The 21,999-nt window shown below is 36.2% G+C and overlaps 2 protein-coding genes across 4 annotated transcripts in view; both read right to left on the bottom strand.

Moving 5' to 3' along the window:
* Positions 1-21,999, bottom strand: part of CFAP299 (cilia and flagella associated protein 299) — a 562,489-nt gene that overhangs the window by 396,602 nt on the left and 143,888 nt on the right. The gene's annotated exons all lie outside the window — the stretch shown is intronic.
* Positions 1,156-1,862, bottom strand: LOC118356715 (60S ribosomal protein L9). The gene has a single exon (XM_035726136.1). It carries the CDS (start codon positions 1,835-1,837, stop codon positions 1,259-1,261), a length of 579 nt encoding a protein of 192 aa, XP_035582029.1. The 5' UTR covers positions 1,838-1,862; the 3' UTR covers positions 1,156-1,258.

The raw sequence follows: 21,999 nt of genomic DNA, 5'->3' as shown, positions 1-21,999 counted from the left end.
TAACAATATTAATTCTTCTGATCCATCGACACGGGATATTTTTCCATTTGTTTGTGTCTTCGTAATTTCTTTCACCAAAGTCTTATAGTTCTCATCGCACAGATCTTTCATCTCCTTGGTTAAATTTATTCCTAAGTATTTTATTGTTTTTGATGCTGTTGTGAATGGAATTGGTTTTTCCATTTCTTTTTGAGATGTTAGGCTGTTAGTGTATAAAAACACCACTGATATCTGTATGTTAGTTTTATGCCCTGGAACTTTACTGAATTCCTTGATTAACTCCAACAGCTTTTTGACTGAGTCTAGGATTTTCTATATATAAAACCGTATCATTTGCAAATACAGACAATTTTACTTCTTCATTTCTCATTTAGATGCCTTTTATTTCTTCACCCTGCCTACTTGCTCTAGCTAGGACTTCCAGTACTATGTTGAGTAAGAGTGATGAGAGTGTCTTGTTCCAGATCTTAGAAGAAAAGTTTTCAAATTTTCACCATTGAGTGTGATGTTAGCTGTGAACTTTGCCTTATGAGGGCTTCACCATGTTAAGGTATGTTCCTTCTAACCTAATTTGTTGAGAGTTTTTATCATGAAAGATTATTTGCCATTTCTGCATCTTTTGAGATGATATGATTGTTATCCTTCATTCTATTAATGTGGTGTATCACATTTATTGATTTGCATATGTTGAGCCATCTTTACATCCCAGGAATAAATCCCACTTAATTATGGTGTATGATCCTCTTAATGTGGTGCTAAATTTGATTTGTTAATATTTTTTGAGGATTTTTGCATGTATATTCATCAGAGATATTGGTCTGTAGCTTTCTTTTCATGTAGTGTCCTTATCTGGCTTTGGTATCAGGGTAATTTTCCTTTGGTTTCTCATTTCCAGGTTCACACCATTGTGGTAAGAAAAGATACTCAGGGGATGCCTGGGTTGCTCAGCTGGTTAAGTATCTGACTCTTGGTTTCAGCTCAGGTCATGATCTCAGGGTCGTGAGATTGAGCCTTGTGTAGGGCTTCAAACTCAGCATGGGGTCTGCTTGAGAGTCTCTCTCTCCCTCTTCTTCTGCCCCTCCCCCTGCTCATGCACACTCTCTCTCTAAAAGAAAGACATAAAATCTTTTTATTTTTTTTTTTTTATTTTTTTTATTTTTTTTTTTTTCGGTATAGCTTTTATTGCATATTTAAAATATCACAAGTCTGAAAAATCATCCGGCATCTTTTGCTGTTTCTGTAGATGACAACTCAGATCTTATTCATCAGCCTGCTGAACTGTTCCTTTTTCAGAAACATAGATACCATCCAAAAATTTTCTGATATCCTTGTTTTTAACGGTTGTGGCTTGCTGAATCAAAGCAGCTGAGTTCGATACAAGTTCAATGTCATTTCCTTCAAGAATTAACTCATCTTTTTGGGCTTGAGATACAGAACAAGCAACACCTGGCCTCATCCGAACCCTGCGGATGTATTTCTCACCCAAGAAATTTCGGATTTCAACAAGAGAACCATTCTCCTGAATAACAACGTTGATGGGGAAGTGAGCATACACAGACCTCATCTTGTAACGGAAGCCCAGTGTAACACCCTTGATCATGTTCTGTACATGACTACAGATAGTGCGAACAGTAGCCAGCTCTTTTCTATTTCCCCACCATTTGTCAACTCGGAGCCTCTTCTTTTTCTTTCCAAGAAGACTGAGCTCTACATTGATGTGATTGAAGTCCCTTCGCAGGGTTCCTCTGGGTCCCTTCACAATAACTGTGCGTCCCTTCAGAGTGATGTCGACATTTTCTGGAATGTCGACAGTCTGATTGCTGAGAATGGTCTTCATTCTCGCAGGAGATGCGGCAGAGAGCAAATCTTTTTAAAAAGAAAGAAAAGATACTTGGTATGATTTCAAACTTACTAAGTTTGCTAAAACTTGTTCTGTGACCCATCATATGATGTATCCTGGCAAATATTTCATGTGCACTTGTGAAGAATGTGTATGCTGCTGGTGTTGGATAGAATGTCCTATGTATGTCTATTAGGTCTACTTGATCTAAAGTACAGTTCATATCCAAAATTTCCATGTTAGTTTTCTATTTGGATGATCTATCCATTGTTGAAAGTTAAGATATTGAAATTCTCTACTTTTATTGTATTGTTGTCTGTGTCTCCCTTCAGATCTCTGAGTATTTGCTTAATATTTATCTAGGTACTCTGATGTTGGGTATGTATATATTTATGACTATTATACCATCTGGATAAAATGACCCCTTTACCATTATACAATGACAATCCTTTGTCTTTGTTAACATTTTTGGCTTAAAGTCTATTTTTTCTGATATAATGATAGCTACCCTACTCTCCTTCATTTTCCACTTGCATGAAATATATTTTTTTCTATCCCTTCACTTTGAGCCTATGTGTCTCCTTAAAGCTGAAGTGAATCTCTTATAAGTAGCACATAGTTGAGTCTTGCTTTTTATCCATCTAGCCCCTCTATGCCTTTTGACTGGAGAATTCAATCCACTTAGAGTTACTGTTGATGTGTAAGGACTTACTAATGCTATCTTACTGTTTTGACTACTTTGTAGTTCCCTTGTTCCTTTCTTTTCTATTGTTGCTTTCCTTTGGGGGCTTAATTATTTCCTTTGTGAATTAATGAATTAATGATCAGTAATATGCACTAATTCCCTTCTCTTTATCTTTTGTGAATCTATTATAGGTTATTGTTTTGTGATTAGCATGGAACTTGCATAAAACACCCTATATAAACATAACAGTCTATTTTATACTGGTAACAACTTCAACTGCATACAATAACTACCCATTTACATTCCCTTTTTATATTTTCAATGTCACAATTTACCTCTTTTTACTTTGTTTACTTTGTTATTCATTAACAAATTACAGTAACTATAGCTACTAATACTCTCTTCATTTAACCTTTATACTATACTTAAGTGTTTAACACACCACCATATTATAATAATCTGAAGTTGACTATATATTTACCTTTACTCATGTGTTGTATATTTTCATGTTTTCAAGTTACTAATTACTGTACTTTCATTTCAATTTAATGAACTCCTTTCATTCAGCACTTCTTATAAGGCTGGTCTAGTGACAATGAATTCCCTCAGCTCCTGTTTGTCTGGAGAAGTCTTTATTTCACCTTCATCTCTGAAAGACAAGTGTGCTGGATATTCTTGCTTGGCAATTTTTTTTCTCTATCAGCTGTTTGATTATATCAACCCACTCTTTTCTGGACTGTAAAGTTTCTGCTGAGAAATCTACTGATAGTGTAATGGGAGTTTCTTTGTAGGTTATAATCTTCTCTTGATACTTTTAGGATTCTTTTTTTGATTTTTGACAGTTTTATTAAAATGTGTCTTGGAGAAGATCATTTGGAATTGAAATAATGAGAGAATCTATTAGCTTCATAAATGTGTATGTCTAAATCTCTCCCCAGGTTTGGGGAGTTCTCAGCCATTATTTCTTCCAATAAGCTTTCTACCCCTTTCTCCCTCTCTTCTCCTTCTAGAACTCTAATAACTCACATATTAGTTTTTTTGATGCTGTCCCTAAGATCACATAGGCTTTCTTCACTCTTTTTCATCCTTTTTCCTTTGCTCTCTGTTGACTGGGTGTTCCTATCTTCTAACTCACATATTCTTTTTCTGTTGGGTCTATTCTGAGGTTCATGCCCTCTACTGATTTTTTTTTTTTTTCATTTTCATTTCATTTCATTCTTTGAATTCTTCACCTCCATAATTTCTGTTTGATTCTTTTTTATGACTTCTATTGCTTTGTTAAATTTCTCATTGTGTTCATGTATTGTTTTCCTGGTGTTACTGAATTATCTTTCTGTGTTTTCTGGTAGCTCATGGAGTTTCCTTAGAACAACTATCTGAATTCTTTATCGAATAAATTGTATTTCTCCATATCTTTGAATCTAATTCCATGATAGCATATTTCCTTGATTTTTTTGTTCCTTGGACCTTTGTGTTACTGTCTTCACATTTGACATAGCCGTCACCTCCTCCAAACCTACCAACTGCCTTCAGGATAGAAATACTTTCTGTCAGTGCTGTTAGAAATATTGAGACTTTCTCAGACCTTATATGAATATACCTGCTCCATACCTCTTATCCTTTCTTGTGGCAGAAATCTGAAGCTTCTCTGTCTTCTCAATCCTACAATGCAACAGGCTGGTTGCTGATAACCTCTCTTTGGTTTTCCTGAGTTAACCATACAGCTCAAGTTTCTGGTTTCCCTCTGGCCTACAGACCCTGGCCTTCTTTCTGTGCATGCTCACTAGCCTTCTACTAAAACTCACTCTCCCTGCTCTAAACTCACTCTAAAAAGGCTAAAGAGTGGGGTGAGGTGCTTGTGAGGCATGCAGGTGCTGGGGGTGCCCAAGGGCCAGTAGGGGGTATTCACACATAGGCTTCCCCAGCATCTCATTGGTGGGCTTCTTGATGGAGTCCACTATGCAGTCAGCAGGAACTATATCCATGAGAATCTCCTGATCTCTTTCCTCCCCCTAGCCACAGAGCTCCCAATTTAGGACTCTAGATGCTGTAAGAGAGAAATGAGTCTCTTTAGTAGCATCCTACACAGCTGGAAAAGCTAGTTACTCATTCACCAGCTCTCCCTTCCCCCGCAGGAGAAATCTCTGGCCAAATAGGTCTCATTTAGTGCTAAGCTGTGTGATCTTAAGGGATGGGTAATTTGGGCAAAGTCAAGCTATTCTTCTTATCCACTACAATTTGTCCAAACATATATTTTTTTCTGCTCCAAGAGGGTGCTGAAACTTCTCTGGAAAGTTGGACTTCCACAAAGGCTCTCTTGTTTCTCTGTAAAAGACTGCCCAAGTTAGTGCTCTCTGGGTGTTCCAGACCACTGCCAAAAGGGACTGGAACTGGTTCACAGATACTGAGGTCTGTCAGGCTATTACCCAATGCATAGATGGGCAAGACTCTTTCCAGATCCCTTGGCATATGGTGCTAGATCCCACAACTTCCACAGAGGCACTTTTGTCCATGGATGAATGCCAAATTTTTGTTGTTATGGGAGGAGGGGACAAAAACAAGGGACATCTTATTTTGCTATGATGCTGACACTATCTCCTTGAGAAACGTCTTCATACTTACATATTAAAGGCAAAGAGGATATTTTAAGGAAAGAAAAGAATCTTAAACAATAAATATATTTTTGGGGCCAATCTGAGTAAAACATAACCCTCCCTAGTGTATGAAAGAAGGATATCACAGAAGAATGCAGTTGGAGAACAGGACCTGGTGAACTCTAAGATACTGCTAAGATATACGCCACCTGGCTGGTACAGTCAAATATTTTGGTGCTCAGAGGAGATAAAATGAGTTAAGGAATGCCTCTCCCAGAACAGTCAGTTAGCCAGGCTTTTTTCTTTCTGGTTGTGCTACATAATGCAATCAAACAATTAAACATATTAGGTACTCAAAACAAAGTAAACACATAGGAAGTTAAATAAAGAGCTTTTAAAGAGCTTTAGAAGTCAACATGTTCTTTTTTCATGCTGTCATCAAACATCTGTTGCTGGCTCTCCAGTGAGACTCCAAACTAGTGATTGCCTAGAATGGAGATGTGGAGGCAGGGAAGAAGTAGAAATTCTCTCTTCTATACCTCCCTCTGTCCTGGCCCATCCCAACACTTACTATATGACTCATAAAATTATGTGCTCAGGACTCAAAATGAGAATCCAGGTGTGGACTAAAATGTAGGTTACAGGGCTGTTACCCACTTTGCTGCTTTAACTTTTAGTATGCAATATACATTTGTGGACCCATGATTTTTGGCAGTTTCTGGTAGTATTGACATGTGTTTGGCTATGATCAACTAAAACCCCTACATTTTCTAGTCCTGAACTGTTCTTCAGCCTGACTCACCGCCATAACACCACTCCCATTCTGCACTAGGTGGCTGACTTTCACGACATGAGGCTAAGACTGCATATTGGGTCCTATATTACTTATATCTCATTGTTTTTGGCCCATTCCAGTCTGTCCTCAAATTTTCAGAATTCTAATTCAAACATGTTAATTATTCCTCAAGGCTTTAGGTCACTGCAAATGTATTCAACAATTATTAACACAGTACTAGTAACTACACAAGAGAGTGGCACTGCAGAGATGAAAAAATAAAACTGATTTTTATTTAAGCACCAGCATTGACAAAATTTTTGACTCCTTCACAATCAAGGTATTTATGGTCTACTACTATTCCAGCCCACATATCCTATTGCTTTAGCCACACTGAACTTTTCAGCATTCACTTTCTTTACAAGTATTTTCATACTTTTATGTAGATCTTAGTGTGCTATTCCTTCTGCCTATTATACCCTCCCTTGCTTCTTTTCTAAGCAAAGTCCTACTCACTTTTTCAGGACCTAGTTTAAATGCTAACCTAGGCCACAGATGACTAATACTGGGCAAGTTGAGGATCTCATACTCTCTCATTCACCTGGGTGGGGAAACCAATGGCCATATTAAGCCATCATGCCTCACACAGTCCCATTATTTTTCTTTGGTCACCACCCAAGGCACAAGCTTCTTCAGTCATTTTCTTCCTCACCTTTAGTAAACCTCACTTTTATTCCACATTACCATTCAACTCTCATGTCAATGCCCTGGACCTTGTCATCACCCATAAATGATCCACTACCAAACTCTGAAATTCAAATAACTGCAGTACAGCTCCCATTATCCCAGCTCTACCACTCAGCTTTTCTCCCTCTTGTACTAGGTCGTAGATCTCAGCAAAGCAACCAGTTCCTAAATGCTTCTGCTTACTCCCTAACAAATAATTCACTCATGTCTTCACTTGATCTCTTCTCATATTCAATTCCATAATGCAGTACATCAATCACTCTTACCATGTCCTGAACTCCCTTGCTTGTTCCTATACCACATACTCACTGATTTAAACTCAGTATCTGCCTTCTGTACCTGGACAGTTGAACTAGCCTGAGAAAATAAGCAATGCCTGCCAGTGTCACCACAGATCTGTGGCCTCCAACACCAACAGCTCACTCACTGCTGTCTAGAAATACTTCTTGGTTTCACTATTGAATACTCTCTTCCCATTCCCTCATACAGCTATTTCAAAATGCCTCTGCTCCTCTCAAAGCTCTGGCTACATCCTTGCTCAATATAAAATAATAAGCTTAAAATCACACAACAAAAATTAAAGCCAATAGAATTCCCTCAATTTCTGCCATCAGATCTATAAACGTAGCAGTATCTACATGCATGTTTTCTGTCTTCCCTCTTGTTACAGTAGGAAAGGGATTTGGCCACCGAGACACAGGTAATTTATCTTCTCATGGTAGGCATTATACCTGTGACAGCTTTTCATGGAGCCAGCTTTGTTAATTACATTGTCTATTTTCAGGAGGCTTCTCACCAGCATTTCAACATACTCTGATCTTTTTGATCTAAAACAATAGAAACCCATACTCAAACTAGTTTCCTTCCTACTCCAGAATCAAAATTCTGAAAGTGCTGCTGCCCACAGGCTTATGTTTAGATACCTCTCAACACATTGTGAAACTAGACATTTCATTAACATACCAGATCTTGCCAAAGTTGCAAATAAATTGATTGCTAAATCCAATGAAAACTCATCTATCTTTGTCCTAACCCACTCATTCATTCAATAAATATTTGCTGAACCCTTATTACATCAAAGCCATGAACTAGGTGCTGAAATAGAATTAGAAAGAACACAACTGCTGCTCTTGTGAATATGAGCTCTGACAGGTTACTCTGATAATATTCTAACTACACATTGAAAGGTGGACTTACTAAAAAAACTTCTTTACACTCCTTTCCCAAATGCCTTTTGAACATGATAATCAGATCCCTAACAAGCTTTTAGATGGCAACTATTTTCCTGAAGGTCAGGGATGACCAAATTTCCTGTTTTTCCATTAGGTATCATATATTGCTCCCCCACAGTAATGCATATGCTTTTGACTTGATCTTCTTTCTTGCATTATGATCATGTAAATTATCGGACACACTTAACCATAAGCTCCTTCAGCACAGGTTTTATGTTAAATTCTCCTTTTGTTCTCCCAGAGCCTTACACATACAAGATTTCCAAAATATTATTAAGTGAACACATTATCAGATACATGGATATGTATGTCTGCAAGAGAAAATGATTTAGCATTAAGTACACAATTACCACCACCCCAAAAAAGAAAGACAGTTGAGTTTTTTTTATGTTATGTTAATTACCATACATTACATCATTTGTTTTTGATGTAGTATTCCATGATTCATTGTTTGCGTATAACACTCAGTGCTCCATGTGGAACGTGCCCTCTTTAATACCCATCACCAGGCTAACCTATCTCCCCTCCCCCTTCCCCTCTAGAACCCTCAGTTTATTTCTCAGAGTCCATAGTCTCTCATGATTCATCTCCCCCTCTGATTTAGCCCCCTTCATTCTTCCCTTCCTGCTATCTTCTTCTTCTTCTTCTTTTTTTAACATATAATATATTATTTGTTTCAGAGGTACAGGTCTGTGATTCAACAGTGTTCTATAGATTCCATGAGGCAAAGGAATCATTTATATAATTTATGTTTTCACATCTTATTTACCTAACTCCCTATGACATATTTTCTTTTCATTCTAATTATAAAGTTAGCAGAAAAAAATTTAAACTTCTTGTGTCTTAACTGTTGGCACATAAACTAATCATAATCATTCTGATAAGAAACATAGTATAGAAATATGTAAACTTCTCAAAGACTTAAGCAGGTTATTATGAATGCCAAGTTTTTGCCCATTTTTTTTTTAATTGAAAGATTGTGCTACAGACAAAATGAGCTGAAGAGCATAGCTATTAGATCAATTAACACCGACAACTTGGATAATAATGTTAGACTTTTTGTGGAGGATCATTTGTTTCAACAACAATCTCTGCTTTTATCCTGATTTCATATTTAGTATCCTCTATGTACAGATATATTTCTAAATGTTTAATCCCTCAAGAAATTTTGTTTTTAATGGAAAAGCACTTGGTGGGACATTGCAATAACTGGTGTCTGGTTTAAAAACATTTCTTTGGATGTGAAAGTTAAAACAAATGGTACTAAAAAAACAAATTCAGATCATTTTCTTACTCTGTAGAATAAAATGCTAGGAAGTACTACATGCAGTTTTTGGTGTTTGTTACATTAAAAGACATTTAAGCAAAGAAGTTTGTTTTGCAGAACTCTTTCCTTTCTACTAGAATAGACATAGTCCAGAGCTGGTTGAAGTGATTCATTAATATTTTGTGTCTTTTGTATTAAGAAAACTATTCTTATCAAATTAAATTTGAAAATAAGACAAATTAGTCTTTAATACAATAATGTGAGTGAGATATTAAGTTGCTGTTTTTTCCCTTATTCTCCGCAATTTCAGTAGTAGTTATTGACTTTGAAGTGGCCATGCTTTTATTTCTACTAGGCCTCTTTCTTCCTAAAAGGACATAATTTGATACTATTTTTTAACAACTAGAATCTATTCAAAGAGGCAGATGAAACCAAAAGAAAGGAATGAGAAATGTAGGGAAAGTATCATCAAGTATACAAAGATGTGGTTAGGAGTGACAAGAAGCCTTAGAGCTTAGGGCTTTGATGTGATTCAACTGCAGCCTAAGGGACTAGTGGGTTTTAAACAATCATTTTAATTTAGTAGTGGCTTGCCAGTCACCTTTTGATAATTCACCTGAATTAGCCCATTTTAATGCCAATAATTCTCTTCCTATTGACTTAAAAAATTAAAGACTTTTAAAACTCTGATCCACTGTATTGTTCACCTTCTCTTTTCCCATCATGCTATTATGGACACTTAAAGTTTATTATAATTATTGCCTACCTCTTAGTTAAATTATAAAATTGGCTTAAGTGTTATTAAATTCCTGAGAGATTAATAACATGATCAAAGAGCAAAGCCCATCCCTTAAAATATAGTTTTCAAACCATGGTTTCAAATTACCATCTGAACAGTCCATGGCCTATTGGTGTCCTTAGCTCTCCCCCTCTTTAATATGGTGGTTTTTTGAACTGATATTAGGCTAAAATCACAAGCATGTCTCTGACCATGAAAGGAATTTATAAACATAATATGTTAAGTATATTTCTAAGGGGCTCCAGAATGACTGACAGGCTTTCAAAAGTAATTCTATAGCAGAAATTGGAAAACCATTCAACATGACAAGAAATTAAATTATTTCATGGTATTCTCTCCTCCATATTGTCTCTTTTTCCTCCTTCATATTTAAACATACGGGTTAAAGTTTCTCAGGTAATATCTTACATAGGGTAATTTAATTAATTCTCCTTTAGAGTACATGTGTATTGTGTTTAACCTAATAAATGTAGATAGTAGTGATCAGATATTCTTCAAGTGAGAATTTTATTATTCTCATTGTAGTTTGGATAACTAGGAAATCAGATCAATTAACACAGACAACTTGGATAATAATATTAGACTTTTCTGTAACAATACAGTGTGAAAGATCATTTGTTTTCAGAAACAATCTCTGCTTTTATCCTAATTTCATATTTAATAGCCTCTCTGTACAAATATATTTCTAGATGTTTTTATCCCTCAGAAATCTTCTTTTTATGGAAAAGCACTTGATGGGGACACTGCAACAACTGGTGTCTGGTTTGAAAACATTACTTTGGATGTTAAAGTTAAAACAAATGGTTTTAAAGAAAATAAATGTAGACCATTTTCAAATGCTTTTGATTTATAATACACTAGTTTTTTAAGTTAAGAAAACGATCATTGCTACCTAGTCACTCATTCAATAAATATCTGTTAGGTGCTTATTGCATATAGACATTATGCTACATCCATGAGACCTTTCTAGAAGCCAAAAGTTTACTTGGGGATGAAATTGTCTAACAATGGTAGCTTCCAAAAGATCCTTCTTCAGGTCTACCAAATAATGATACAAACTCTTGAGTACTGCACAAATTAAAATCAACAAAAATAAAATGTTAGAAAAAAAATGAATTTGCATTTTAGACTATCAATTGAATAAAATGTGCTATAAAGGAATAATACTTTTTTATCTTAAAAAGTATGGACTGGAAAATATTTGGAGGAATGCATCACAAAGCAGCACCAGTAAGAATGAGCAGGCAGAAGAACTGATACTTGCTAAGATTAGAAATAATTTTTGGCACAACTTGTGGCTCATAGCTGTTCCCTGAAAAGTTCCAGAATTTTTTAGGTTATAAGAGCACTTCACAAGCAAACTCCTTGCACTAGGTAGTATGTGCATTTGCTGTAGTAACTAAAGCACAACATTTTTGAAAGTCAGAGAATGTTAAAAATTATTATGCTAGGACAACTGATATAATCTGAGACTATCCAAAGCCACAGCATATAATCTCCCAAACATCAAGGGAATAAATAATGTATAATTCTCCCATACCTTCTTTAAATGGAAATTCAGCAAAGTTTTAAAATTTGAACCCAGCTCAGGTTATAATTGGAAATATTCTTCATCTACTATTTATTTTATACCTAATTACTTTAAAAACATGTTATGTAATTTATTTTAATCATTATCATTAATCTTAAGTGGAGCAAAATCTTAAATGGAGAGAAATGGAGCGGAAAAGGAAAATTCTAAAAATGCCAAACATGAAACCATATGTCATTGAAGTTTATCTTGTAGAACCAAGTGCAAAGCACTGTTTGCTCAATATCATTATCACTTAACATCAAATGCATTTTACTAAACTTTTCTTGGCCTTGATATCCAGAGATTGATTGACTGATTTTTTATTTGCACAAAGGTTCTGCTCTAATTTCTCTGCAGCTGGATAACGTTAGTTAACATACTGGTTGAGAATTAACTAAAGGGGCTCATCAGAAGGTTACATTACAACACCTGCTTCAAATTATTTATTTAAATATTATAGGCTGACTACTTCCCCCTAAAACAGCTCTTGTGAGGTTATTCTGAGTACTCTTCAAAATTGCTGTAAGTATTTCGTAGGCCTGGCTTTCCCAGAGAAGGTCAATGAAACACCTCTGGGAGAGGGAAACTGGTTACAAAGCATGTGTATTGCTCTGGCTTTATTCTGAGTTATAGCTGTGTTAGCATCCTTTTTTGGCCTCAAGAATGATGTAAATGCAATTAGTGCACATGTGTATGGCAGTAGTGTTGAAAATGCAGAAGCTGTGTTTGAGCAGATTTTGAAAACCTCTCTATTCAGTATCAATTCTCATTTAAAATTCACAAAACTTCAACTTTTATAAAACAAAACCAAAAAAACCCAAAAAACCCCTGTGTTGAAGCGAGAGAGCAAAAAGAAGTCAAAAAGAAATAGGCTCATTTCTAGTTCTTGCATTCACCTTGTATTTATTTGGCACATATACCACCCTGGAGATAGGGTGGGTAAAGACAGCCCACAAGATCTCTGTTGACGTCTCCTGTCCCCAGACAATTACTCAAACACGCAAGGTAATTTTAGATAGTGGCTTAGGAAATAAACAGTAGGAAATAAATAGTAACTTTGAGAGACAGTGACTCTAAATAAAACCACTGATGCTGGGTGCCTGGGTGGCTCAGTGGTTAGGCGTCTGCCTTCAGCTCAGGTCATGATCCCAGGGTCCTGGGATCGAGCCCTGCATCAGGCTCCCTGCTCAGCGGGAAGCCTGCTTCTCCCTCTTCCACTCCCTCCGCTTGTGTCTCTCTCTGTCAAATAAATAAAATCTTAAAAAAAAAAAAAAAACACTGATGTTTAGCTTAGTTTCTAGATTCTTCTCCTTATCTTTCTTTTTTTTTTTCAGTGACATTTCTGTACACTATTAGCTCCAAGGCTTTCACATCTTTAAAGTCAGCATCACTCAAGAAGGTGGCAAGTTACTTCTTCAATTACTCATACCCAATAACACCAATCAAAATGCACAATTCCAATTTCAATACTTCAGTAAAGGGACAGGTTTTTTCATCAAATACACCTCCGTGTATATTTGTTTATGGGGTGTGGTCCTAAATGCTGGTCAATGAAGAAAGGAATTTGAAACTGATGGCAAGGGTAAGAGGATTCAAGAGGATAAGAAATTCTTATTTTATTTTTTAAAAAATTTTATCTATTTATTTGAGAGAGAGAGAGAGGGCATGAGAAAGAGAGAGAGATCACAGGCAGAGGGGAGGGGTAGAGGGAGAAGCGTGCTCCCTACTGAGCAGGGAGCCCGATGTGGGACTCCATCCCAGGACCCTGGGATCACAACCTGAGCTGAAGGCAGACACAAAACCAACTGAGCCACCCAGGCACCCAAGAAATTCTTATTTTATTAGCACTTTGTGTCACAACAGACACAAGGCAAGTACTAGTGAGAAAGGCTCTAGACAGTATAGGTAGCTTAATTAAAGGCACCATATTGACAAAGGTGGCTGAAAGGAGAGTATCGAGTACCGGACCTGACAAGAGCACAGAAAGAGAGAGGGGATACAATAAAAGACAAATGTCAGCAGGCCATGCCAGTGAAGGTGTTACTGAACAGTGTTGTCTGGCTTCTCTCCCGTTATGCACAGAGAAAAGTGGCAAGAGTTACAATGGTTTCAGAGGAAACCACATATGGGGATGTGGATATTCTTCACATATGTACTTTGTGTGTGTGTGTGTGTGTGTGTGTGTGTGTATCTTTAATCTTCACATAAACCCTATGAAATTAGTACTAGATGAGTTGTTTCATGGATGAGGAAACTGAGGCACAGAGAGAATAAATAATTTCCCCAACGTCAAAGTCACACAGCCAGCAAGTAGATGAGCTGGGATATGAACTTATGCAGTCTGGCCTTGGTGTCCAGGCTCTTGACCACTACAATATACTGTAGGGTGTGAGTACTGGGGTTGGTGGTGGGGCCTGTAGGAAAGGCACAAATACATACAGCCTGTTAGCATTTAAGTCGAAAAGGTAATTTTCAAATTTGTACTTTATAAACTATAACTTTGAATGCTCCCTGATTGAATTTAATAAAATTTGTAATTACATTGAGTGTTTTACTTCATTTAAGCATGCGATTTTTAAAAACAAAACATGCAGTGCAAATCAACCAAATTTGTGTTTTATTTTCACTAGCAAACTCTTGGCATGAATTTAAATACTAGAATGTGTTAGGATGCAAAGTTGGCCTTCCTTCTGTGCTTTCTATCTTACTGTTACAGTAGTTCTGGAGAGCCAAATATTTGTGATTTGTATTTCAATTAGAAAATCTGTTCCTCATTCTTCTTGGGCAATGACTTTTAAGCTATACTTTAAAGATTCGTAGAAGCTGGTGCCTGGTAACAATTTTTCAGTCTTCCAAGATACATTAATGAGAAACATAATGAGATAAATTGGGTTTTTACAGAATTATGCTTATATATATTTTATTTGATATACTCACACGAGAAGACTATATATCTAAAAGTTATAAGGATTACAAAATATTTAAAATTCCACATTTTTAAATAATGTAATAATAAATGTAGAAAACAGGTACCAAAGGGCAAGGAATCCTAAAACGTTTTAACAATCCTAATCACTCCATAGTAGAAATCAAAATATGAACAATTTTTTCTTGAATTTTGTACAGAGTTTAGTAGGAAATTATCAAATAATAAAATTAAAAATAGTCAACAGTTTTGAGTGGTTGTTAAGTGCTAGGCATTGTTTTAAGTATAATAATTCACTTAATCTTTAAAACAGCCCCATCAGGTAATTGTACTCTACCCATGTTTCAGGTGAGAATACAGACACAGTGAGAAGTTGAGCAACTTACACAAGGCCCCACAGCTGCTACCTGGGATTTGAACCCAGGCAGCGTGATTTCTTGGGCTTCATGGCTAGCTGCCTTTCTATGCTGCCTCACTACTAAGTGGCTCTAGTTATCTTATTAGGCAGCTCATACACATAATGTAACTTCTCCATTAAAAGCCTTGAGGACTGGGGCGCCTGGGTGGCTCAGTCGTTAAGCATCTTCCTTCGGTTCAGGTCATGGTCCCAGGGTCCTGGGATCAAGCCCCACATTGGGCTCCAGGCTCGTCGGTAAGCCTGTTTCTCCCTCTCCCCCTGCTTGTGTTCCCTCTCTCACTGTGTCTCTCTCTGTCAAATAAATAAATGAGATCTTTTAAAAAAAAAAAAAAAAGCCTTGAGGACTGCATCCTTATCTGGATCCAAAATACGGTGCTATACTGAGTACCACCACTTAGAACTGTTTTCTAATGTGGTCCCTAAGCGTGTTGCTCCATAAGTTATTCTCTAAAAGTGAGGTATGATTTTCTTTTGTAGGACACAACCCTTCCTAGCAAAGTATGTTGCGTCACCTATATATACACACACATACATATAGGAAATATATATTATATATTACATATACAATATTATATATTATATATATTATACACACACACTAGTATATTATTATATGCAGTGTAAAATGTGTGTCTGTCACCACTACCACTGACCTTTTTATTATTTTCCTCTTCTATGGTTGTACTTACCTTCATTTATATCTGACTTCCCACATATATAAGTGTTGGGAATTAAAGCTGAATAATTTGACTTATCCCATTTCCTGAAAACACAAAGGGTAGGAGGGGGACTTTCTTTAAAAAAAAAAAAAGCCTATTATAAAAGTTGATCAATAATTTCCTAAATTTAAGAATTTTAAAAAACTTAACTTCTATGCCTCTATGAAACTTTCAGGATTTCATATGAACTCTTACCCTGAGAATAGCAATGTCTACAATGATTCCCAAGAGAAATTAGAATTAAGGTAATTCCTGAGTTAATATAACTTTAAAGAGAAGAGGACCTGTTATTTTATGCTTGGTTTGACTATAGTGATTAAACAAACCATCAAGATATATAAAGATTCTCTTTAGTCAACTTTTAGGTCATGTGATGGGCTTGAGGGTCAGTAGCTTTATAAATGCCCCATATGGTTTGTTTGAAGATTCTGGTTTTAAATAACATCCAAGGGAAAGAAGCACACCTTAAATGCTGTACAATAAACAATTTCATCATCACATCCACAACCACTACCTTCATTGTGAGTAACTACTGACTTACAAAAAAATGGACATTAAAGTATGAGTTGTATTCACTTCAGTGGAAAATATGAACAAGTACTTTTTTTAAGATTTTTTAAAATTTATTTATTAGAGAGAGAGAAAAAGAGAAAGAGCACAAGTGGGGGGCAGAGGCAGAGGGAGAAGCAGGCTCCCCGCTGAGCAGGGAGCCTGATGTGGGGCTCAATCCCAGGACCCTGGGATCATGACCTGAGCCGAAGGCAGATGCTTAACCAACTGAAACACCCAGGCGCCCTGTGAACAAGTACTTTTGAATACTTCAAAATATTACAGTTATATTAAACCATGATTTCATTCCCTCAAAGATTAGCCAAATTAATGTATATAATCATTCTATATATTCAGGAAATTTCATGTACACAACAGCACTAATTACAGCTATAATGCATGCAAACATAAATTATTAGATGTTATGGGCACCTCCTATTTTTCACACCAACAGTAACAATCACATCAACAATAATGCTTCCTATTGTGTCCCCAGTTCTAATCTTTTCATCATCTATACTAAGTTCATCCATGAAGTAGGTAGATACTTTTACTATGGATAAGAAAAGACACACAGAGATTGAAGAGATTGCCCCAGGTGATAGACAGTAAGTGAAGAGGGACTTGAACTCAGTCCAATTTAAGCATCCCTGATCATAACCACTGCATTATAGTGCTTCTCCAGAAATAGAGATATTAAAAATTAGGCCGAAGTATTAACATAGATGAGAAACATTAAAAAATTCCTATTAGATCTGAATAAGGTCTTCTCAAAGAAGTGTCAAATTCATCTCCACTAGCTAGCTAAAAAGGAGACAGAAATTTGGAAAGTTATCCATCATCCATCAGAAGACTGTGTTGAATGCCTCTTTTTCTAAGGCAGCACTAAACAGGACAGAAGTCTAGCAGCCAATGATTAAGCTCATGTGGAGTTTGAATCAAACATTATATATACTACAAAGAATAAATAGTTGGAGTGTTATATATTTTGCAAGTCTTGATTAATGCAGATTTTGTTTCCACAGATTTATTATGAAATCACACTTAACACTATCTTGAATAATCTTTCTACTTAGAATATATTGATGTTATTTTAAGATTGCAAGTTTTTTTTTCTTTTTTCTTATGGTGCAATACAACTAAAAAAAAAAAACAAAAAACAACTTCTCGGTAACAGCATTAAGTTAAAAAGAACTGAACACACACACTGTGGTATTATAGAAAGATGTTTGGTCTTTGTCTTCAGTTCCCGGCAAGGAGCATCAAAAACCTCACAACTTCCTGAGGAATAGGGCTGATAGGAGTGTCTTCTTTTATACCTAACAGCCACATTCAAACATATCTGAGTTTATGTTAATGATCTGACTTTTGGGGGCCCTTAGATAGCTTCAGGTGGAGGCTGGTTGCCAGAGGAACCAAGCACCTATTTAGAGGGTTGGAACTTTCTTACCCCCAGACCACCAGGGAGGGAAGAGGGGCTGGAGGTTATTTTACCTTCAATGGCCAATGATTTAAATAATCATGCCTACAGAGAAACTCCATAAAAAACCCTAAATGACATAGTTCACCGAGCTTCCAAGTTGGTGAAGACTGAGTCGCTGGAAGGATGGTGTGCTCTAAAAGGGCATGGGCGCTCTGCACTCACCCTACACCCTCAACAAACCTCACTCTGTGTATCCCTTCCATGTGGCTGTTCCTGAGTTGTATTCTTTATAATATACAGGCAGTAGTTAAGTAAAGGACTTTCCTGAGTTCTGTGAATTGTTCTAGTGAATTATGGAACCTGAAGCAAATTATGGGAACCCCTGAATTTGTACTCAACTGGGCAATATTGTGGGTAGCCTGGGCACCCCTTCTGCAACTGGTGTCTGAGGTAGAAGGCTTGTGGAACTGAGCCCTTAAACTTGAAAAGTCTGACTCAAATTCCAGGTAGTTAGTGCAAGAATTAAATGAAATTGTAGGACATTCAGGGTCAGAATTGATCAGGAGGGGAAACACAATTGGACACACACAAAAAGTAACAATAGTTCCATTTCATCAAGGAATTTTATAATTATAAAGTGGCCAATATATTTCATATCTCACAACTGGATGTACATCAAGAAACATCATATAAAGAAGCATCAACATCCAGTTCCCAAGTGAAAAATAAATTCTATAGGTAATTAATTAGACATTAACACTGCCCTATATATCAAATAAGACTTTAAAGAAAAAATATTTAAATTTACAATTGAAGCATTAGTTTTTGAATTTCTTCTGGCATATAACCAAGAAAATTTTTTATCAATTTTGAGAAAATTGTAGATTTACATGCGGTTAAGAGAAATAATACAGAAAGACCCCATGTGAATTTCATCCAGTTCCCCCCAATGGTAGTATTGTGGACAACTACAGTATAATATCACAGTCTAAATATTAACATTAATACAACAGACCAATATCATTCAGCTTTCCCCAGTTTCACTTGTACTTGTATCTGTGTATCTGTACATATGTATGTGTGTGTATTTAGTTCTATACAGTTTTATTAAAGGTAGCTTCCTATATGCAACACCTACTCAAGATACTGAATAGTTCCATCACCATAAGAACCCCTTCTCTAGTCTTTTATAACCACACTATCGCCCACCTGCCCCCAACCCTTCCCTTGTCCCTAACCTCTGAATTCACTAATCCAGTCTCCATTTCTAAAATTTTGTCATTTCAAAACTGCTCTATAAATGGAATCAAAGAATGTAACTTTTGGTGATTGGCTGTTTTTCTCTCAGCTGTTTTCACTCCAGTTCTTCCCTGGAGATTCACACAACTTGTATGAAACAATAGGTCTTTTCTGTTCTGTTGTAGAGTAGTATTGTATAGTATATAAATATGTACTATAGTCTGTTTAACCATTTACCTGTTGAAAGATATCTGGACTAATTTCAGTTTGGGGCTATTACAAAGAAAGCTGCTATGAACATTAGTGCTTAGGAATTAATGTGACCATAGGTTTTCATTCCTCTGGGATAAATGCCTCAGAGTGCAATTACTGGACTATATATATCACAACTACATGCTCAGTTTTATAAGAAACTGCCACTTTTCCAGAGTGCCTATACAATATTACATCCCTACCAGCAGTGTATGAATGGTCCAGTTTCTCCACATCCTCACCAGCATTTGGTGGTGTAAGTTTTTTTGTTTTTTGCTATTCTGATAGATATATACTAATAACTAATGGAGATTTTAATTTGCATTTCTTCGATTGGTAATGATGTTGAACATCTTTCCATATGCTTACTTGCCATCTGTATACTCTCTTCATTGAAATGTCTCTCCATGTTGTTTGTCCATTTTCTGTTTAAACTATTTTGTAACTGTTGAGCTTTGAGAGTTCTTTATATATTATGCATACCAGTGTTTTCTCAGATAAGCAACTTACAATGGGCTTTTACATAGCAAAAGTTTTTAATTGTGATGAAGTCCAATATATCCAGTTTCTTTTTCATGGATCATGCTTTTTGTGTCATATTTACAACTTCTGAATAGCCCTAGATCCTAAATATTTTCTCTAAAAGTTTTATACTTTTATTTTACATACTCCTGATCTTTCCATTGTTTCTCTTCTTTTTGCTTTCTGAGCCTCCAATATTTTTTTCTTTTATCAGTTCCTTTCTGAATATTTTCTAAGGCTTCTCTCATTCTAATATTCTACAAATTCACAATCTTTCCAAAGAAACAATGATTTAAAAGGCACTCAGAGAAATAAACATTTTTAGAAATCTGAGAGGGAAACCAAGATGTTCTGAAATAGAGGCCCTGACTGGAAAGACCACAGTAGGAAGCTAGAGGGAACTCAGTATCTATGAAGAAGGAGAAATGAAGCAAAATTTATACCTTCCACAATTATGTCTTGAACAAAACTACATTGAAAGAACTTTACCACTCAGAATGAACGATCCTAGGAAGTCTTTTACTCAAATATTATAGGACACCTACAATGTGCCAAGAACTGTGCTGGGTGGTAGAGATACAGAGATAAGAAATACATGGTACCTGTCCTAATTCATGATTGGCTTTGACAGGAGTACCTAGAAGCAGAGCCTGGCACAGGGATTTAGATAATTGTGTACTGTTAAGAGAATGTTCAAAGGAGAAAAACAGTGAGGAGACAGGAGGACAGGTCAGAAGATGAAGCAAGGCAAGGATGTGGGCTCAGTGATAGTCTCCGTTAGTCTGACTGAGGGAGACCACAAGGAGCTCTGCAGTACAAATGACATCACAGAGAGAGCCCGCCTTAAGGCAAAGATCAACCTTTTGTACCTCTATACATGCATAATCCTCTGGAGAAGGCCAGTGGTGGACCATTAGCAGTCAGCACTCAACAGCAACTAGGAGATTGGCAAACTGGCTGGTAAAAAAGATCTGAGTGGGTACCAACAGCATCCACTGTAGCTGTCTGGGAAAACAAGTAGATGATAATCAAATTATAGTGCAATTTGGTCTCATGGTTCAGACAGGTATCAAGAAAAGTATAAGAACAAAGAGGAGGAAAGAATAAACTCTGTCTTGGACAGCTGAAGAAGACTTCCAACATAATTTGTGGGGCCCAGTGGTAAATGAAAATGTGGGCAACTTTGTTCAAAATTATTAATCATTTCAAAATGATGACACGGCATTAAACCAGGAACGGGGCCCCTCTAAATGTGAGGCTCTGAGCAACTGCATAGTTCACTCACCCATGAAGCAGGCCCTGATGGTGAGGAATCTGTGAACAATGAGGAATCCACAGGGTTGTGAGAGAGATGAGTTATAAGCTCCAATCTGTATGTTTAAAAGCAATTTCTGGAAGCAGGGCAGGGGTTGATTATGAAATCAGTTTTGTGATAAATTCATGGTGTTTTCTCGGCAATTTAAATGCCTCATCACTCATCTCAATGGAACAAAATATTCAATCTTCAAAATGTATGGTGACTTTCTATTGCTGATTAGTTAGTACTAACATCTGTAACAGTCAATTCTATGTGAAGAAATAATTATATATCCCTAATGAATAATATTATGATGAATAATATTCTTCAAATTATTTATGACCCAATAAATTCTGGTGCTAGTGATGATTTTTCAGATACAGGCAACTTTATAAGAGAACAGTATAGAGTTCCAATATTCACACTCAGAGGTCAAGATTGCAGACATAACGAAGGAAAACTGAGTGTTTATAACAATCTGTTTTTGACTACAAGCCACATTCACATGTGAAGATAACAAAAAATTTTGGCATTTTTTCAGCTTTCAGTTCCTTTTAAGTAAAATCCTACTTCGTGTAAAAGCAAATTCATCTTAAAACTTCATTTCTTCTGTATGCAGAGTACTGTTGTCAATAAATACATTTAATTCTGCCTTCTCTACTCAAGTTTGTTCTAAAATGCTTTCATATAAACTCAAGATTTAACAATGTATTTTAACATGCTATAAGCTAATAAAATACAGAATGCCATTCTGTTACTCTGATAAGGTATTTAAAACTAAAATTATATAACTTCACATATTTAGAGTATATGGGCAAATATGTTTAATATTTAATTTACATCAGCTATTTTAGGCAACTACGTCCAACCACACTATATCCTGTGGTTTAAACATCTTCTTCCTCATTCCCTTCATTAGTTACCAAGATCAGCATGGAAACATCTGGGGTCAGGCAGTTATCTTCAGGATTTACATTCAAGAAAGGCTAAACTTCTAGAGCGATCTCTAGCTCTAGAAGTTTATGGTTGTCTATCTAAAAATTACTCCCAACTGTGTCCCATATTTCACTGTTGGCAACCTGTCACTTGGCCTGTTCTAGTGTCTAGAAAGCTGTGTTCCAGAGTAAACCTATAAACATTGA

The sequence above is a fragment of the Zalophus californianus genome, chromosome 2 (genome assembly GCF_009762305.2).
Source record: "Zalophus californianus isolate mZalCal1 chromosome 2, mZalCal1.pri.v2, whole genome shotgun sequence".
NCBI lineage: Eukaryota > Metazoa > Chordata > Mammalia > Carnivora > Otariidae > Zalophus > Zalophus californianus.
The sequence above is the reverse complement of the archived record's forward strand: the minus strand, read 5'-3'. Positions and strand labels throughout refer to the sequence as shown.

What these genes read in the sequence shown, in the direction of transcription:
- LOC118356715 (XM_035726136.1), bottom strand. Translation starts at nt 1,837, where the DNA reads ATGAAGACCATTCTCAGCAATCAGACTGTCGACATTCCAGAAAATGTC.